The sequence below is a fragment of the Humulus lupulus genome, chromosome 2 (genome assembly GCF_963169125.1).
Source record: "Humulus lupulus chromosome 2, drHumLupu1.1, whole genome shotgun sequence".
Taxonomy (NCBI): Eukaryota; Viridiplantae; Streptophyta; class Magnoliopsida; order Rosales; family Cannabaceae; genus Humulus; species Humulus lupulus.
In genome coordinates, this window is record NC_084794.1 from 82349942 (window position 1) to 82353523 (window position 3582).

General features: G+C 45.1%; 1 protein-coding gene across 1 annotated transcript; it reads left to right on the forward strand.

Moving 5' to 3' along the window:
- Positions 1-1639: 1639 nt before the first annotated feature.
- Positions 1640-2771, forward strand: LOC133814467 (NADH-ubiquinone oxidoreductase chain 1-like). The gene is made up of 2 exons (XM_062247423.1): positions 1640-1712; positions 1975-2771. Exons 1-2 carry the CDS (start codon positions 1640-1642, stop codon positions 2379-2381), a joined length of 480 nt encoding a protein of 159 aa, XP_062103407.1. The 3' UTR covers positions 2382-2771.
- Positions 2772-3582: the final 811 nt, after the last annotated feature.

Sequence of the window (3582 nt, forward strand, 5' to 3'; positions counted from 1 at the left end):
GAGAAATGAACAGTTAAAGTAAAGCCTCAACTTTCATAGAAGAGCGTCAGTGGGATAAAACAGCAATACAAAAACTAGCTTTCTCGGACAATGTATATTGTGAAATGGTGGCGCTATAACAAATCCAGAGTACCTTAACTTGCGGTTGCCGCACAAAGCTGGTCACCTTAACCAGTCATACCCATTTATGGAGATTCCGGATCTGAAGAGCTCAAATTAAATCCATGAAACAAGTAGCTACTCCTACTGCAATTGGGGGCTTCTTTTCTTTGTTGCCAGCCCCCAAAAAAAATTCCACCTCGACTCCCCTCTACCAGAGAATCCATGAATTCCGGGCACCTGCAGTAGCTGCAGGGATGGGAAAGACAAATAACCAGCCAATTATATATGCCTAAAAGCCTGCCTTCCTTATAGAATGGGCTCCTCCTTAGAATTAACGAGATCTAGAGTCTTGGATGAATCCTCTTGAAACGGGTCGCCCTAGAAGACTCGATGGCTTAACAGCCCAGTGAATAACCTGATTCAGAGAGATAACCCGATCTTTAGACACTCGCCCTACTTCTAAGGATAGATAGAAAAAGTTGGGAAGTACCAGATGCGGAAGCAGTTCCAGTCCCAGCTGCTGAGGTGGCGTAGTGACAGGTGGGAGCAATAACAACAGAAGCAGCGGAAGATCCTGCAGTAGTATATTCGGTTGTTTGCGGTGGAATAGATTCAAGCGTCCGGGCCAGTAGATCCAGAGCAAATAGGCGTTGACTTAGTTGCTTTTGCAGTTGATTCTAATCCCGATGTTGATCCGACGCAACTTACCGGTGATAGTCGCAGCACCAAGAGCTTTCAAGGGAGGCAGACATGTATAGATAGTAGAGTGGCATACCTTCTGGATCGAGGGTCCCACCCGGTAAACACCATACAGGCAAAATACCTGCAGGGGGAGGAGGCCCTTCTCACTCAAGCTGAAGCATTTACTTTTCTAGTTAGAGACCAACGTCTTGGGGCTAACGTGGGATCCGCTCAAGGACCTACTTGGTTTAGGTAAATATCTCATGCGTTCCCTTACTGGAGAGGTCCTTTTTGGAGGAGAAACTATGCGCTTTTCAAAAATGGTCGGAAGAACGGGTTTCAAATATAGAAATATATATATATATATATTACCGGCTGGCTGGTTTTTATGCAAAAAAGACAAAACGGGATTTGATTTCCACTCATAAGGAAGGAAGGTTAGATACCTTTGACAGGGTTGTATTTTTGGTTGAAATGGGATGGTGTTCAAACTCCCGAAATGCAGTCTAGACAGCGGGCCGTCCCCTTTCTGACTGGACTAACTCGGGGAAGGGTCAATCTCCTCTAGAGCATGCTGCACAGCCACTCATTCGTCCTGACTAAATAGTAGAGTAGAATCTATCTCTCAGCGATTCTTTTCTCCGCGAATCACCCCTTCCCAACCAGCCCGCCCGATCGATTTTGTAAGATCGGCTAATTCAAAAGGGTTAATCTGGTCCGAAGTTGTCGGAACGTTTTCTTTATCGAACAAAGCTTTATTAGGGGTGTTGGTTGGCCCCCTATTTTCAACCATTACAGCTGGCGTCGACCAGCTTTGCGATACGGACGGACACGAAGAAGAACGCAGGCAGCGGAAATGCAAAAGAGAAGAGCAAAGATTCCCGACCCAGAGCATGTTATTGACTCAACCACAAATCTGTTGAATGAAGGTAGCTTGCTTACTCTCAGCCACTAGTTAGAAGGAAATCTCTTGACTTCGCTTATGCCCTTATGCAGTAAAGAAAGCAAGTGAGGCGGGCTAAGATTCCATTCGAAGTAACGTAACAGGATTCGATGTTGCACCATCTTCAACTCTTCTCTGGATCCGGAGTTTTTCGAGAAAAGGTCCCATCCTTCAATATCATGATTGGGTCGACCAGGCCAGATCATGAGTGAAATATCATGATCGGGTCGACCAGGCCAGATCATGAGTGAATAGAAAATCGAAAACGTACATAGCTGTTCCAGCTGAAATACTTGGAATAATTCTACCACTTCTACTAGGAGTAGCCTTTTTAGTGCTAGCTGAACGTAAAGTAATGGTTTTTGTGCAACGTCGAAAGGGTCCTGATGTAGTGGGATTATTCGGATTGTTACAACCTCTAGCAGATGGTTTAAAATTGATTCTAAAAGAACCTATTTCACCAAGTAGTGCTAATTTCTCCCTTTTTAGAATGGCTCCAGTGACTACATTTATGTTAAGTCTGGTTGCTTGGGCCGTTGTACCTTTTGATTATGGCATGGTATTGTCAGATTCGAACATAGGGCTACTTTATTTGTTTGCCATATCTTCGCTAGGTGTTTATGGAATTATTATAGCTGGTTGGTCTAGTAATTAGGGGGCGGCCGTTCGGTCGCCTATGATACTAGGACCAATAGGTCAAAAATGGGTTTGTGCCGCAGGTGTTGAACGATCTACTCTACACAGGTGTGGGCTTACAGGGCTAGGGCTCATAAACCCTTTCTTTCATTCATCAATAGGGCCCTGGTCGGTCACTTTTCCGGGCCGGGATCGATAAGTGGAAGTCATAAAAAAGAGATGTTTCTCTTCGCACCTCAGATCAAGAGGAAGGGTAGCTTGTCACGCTGGATATATATTTATTTATATCTTTTTATTTCTATATTTTCTAATAATATAGAAATAAAAAGATTCGCTGTCTTTTAACCGGCTGTTCTTCTTTGTCAACGCCTACTAAGGACCTATAGGTTCGCCTACTTTACTTATGAAAGATAATGAGAATGGGTTCTTAAAAAAAGAAAAGGCGCTACTTAGCCCTACATTAGTAGAAGTAAGCGGCTGAGTTAGCCTACCCTACTAATGTATTGTATAGTAGGGTATAGTAGGCGAGCGAGTTACGCTTAGGCTAATAGATAAGAGAGCGTCGGTGCGTAGCCTTCATTCTACTACGCTACGCAAAGGTTACGAAGTCACTTAGCTCGACGTTAGGAGAGTCAAGGGGGGAACGTCATACCTACATAGAAGAACCGCTGTTCGCTGACTTTCTAAGGTCTAACCTTTCGCTCCCCTACTGAAAAGGTGCAAGGCCGCTTCGCACCACTGATAGACTACTTAAGATTCAATTCAAAAGGCCCTACTTAGTTTCGCAAGCTTTTGTCATTGTCAGTCAACTAAGTAGGGCCTGAGGCCCCCTGCGAATCCGTAAATCTGAGGAGCATGCCGCAACAAAAGGATGGTCCCCTATGTCTTTCATTATTTCCGGAATGGAAAAAACGGAAGTACCCCCATCATGGTGAACCTCTCCTTGTGATCGGGATGAGGTAGATGCCTCCCAGCCGTGGGGGGCGGATCGAATCGGAGTTTCATTAGGTAGCCACCGACCAACAGTTATCCTTAAACTTCCGTGCTTGGTGGAGAAGAAGCGAACAAAGGTACGCTCGCTTGCTATCTTGTTCTCTGCCGCGAACTGGGATCGCTCGCCAGCTAGGTCAGATTGGAGCAACCTTTTTTGAGAACATTTTTATTACCCATATTCGGGGACAAGGGGCGGAACGACCTCTCGATCTACTTCCTGCAGCCCA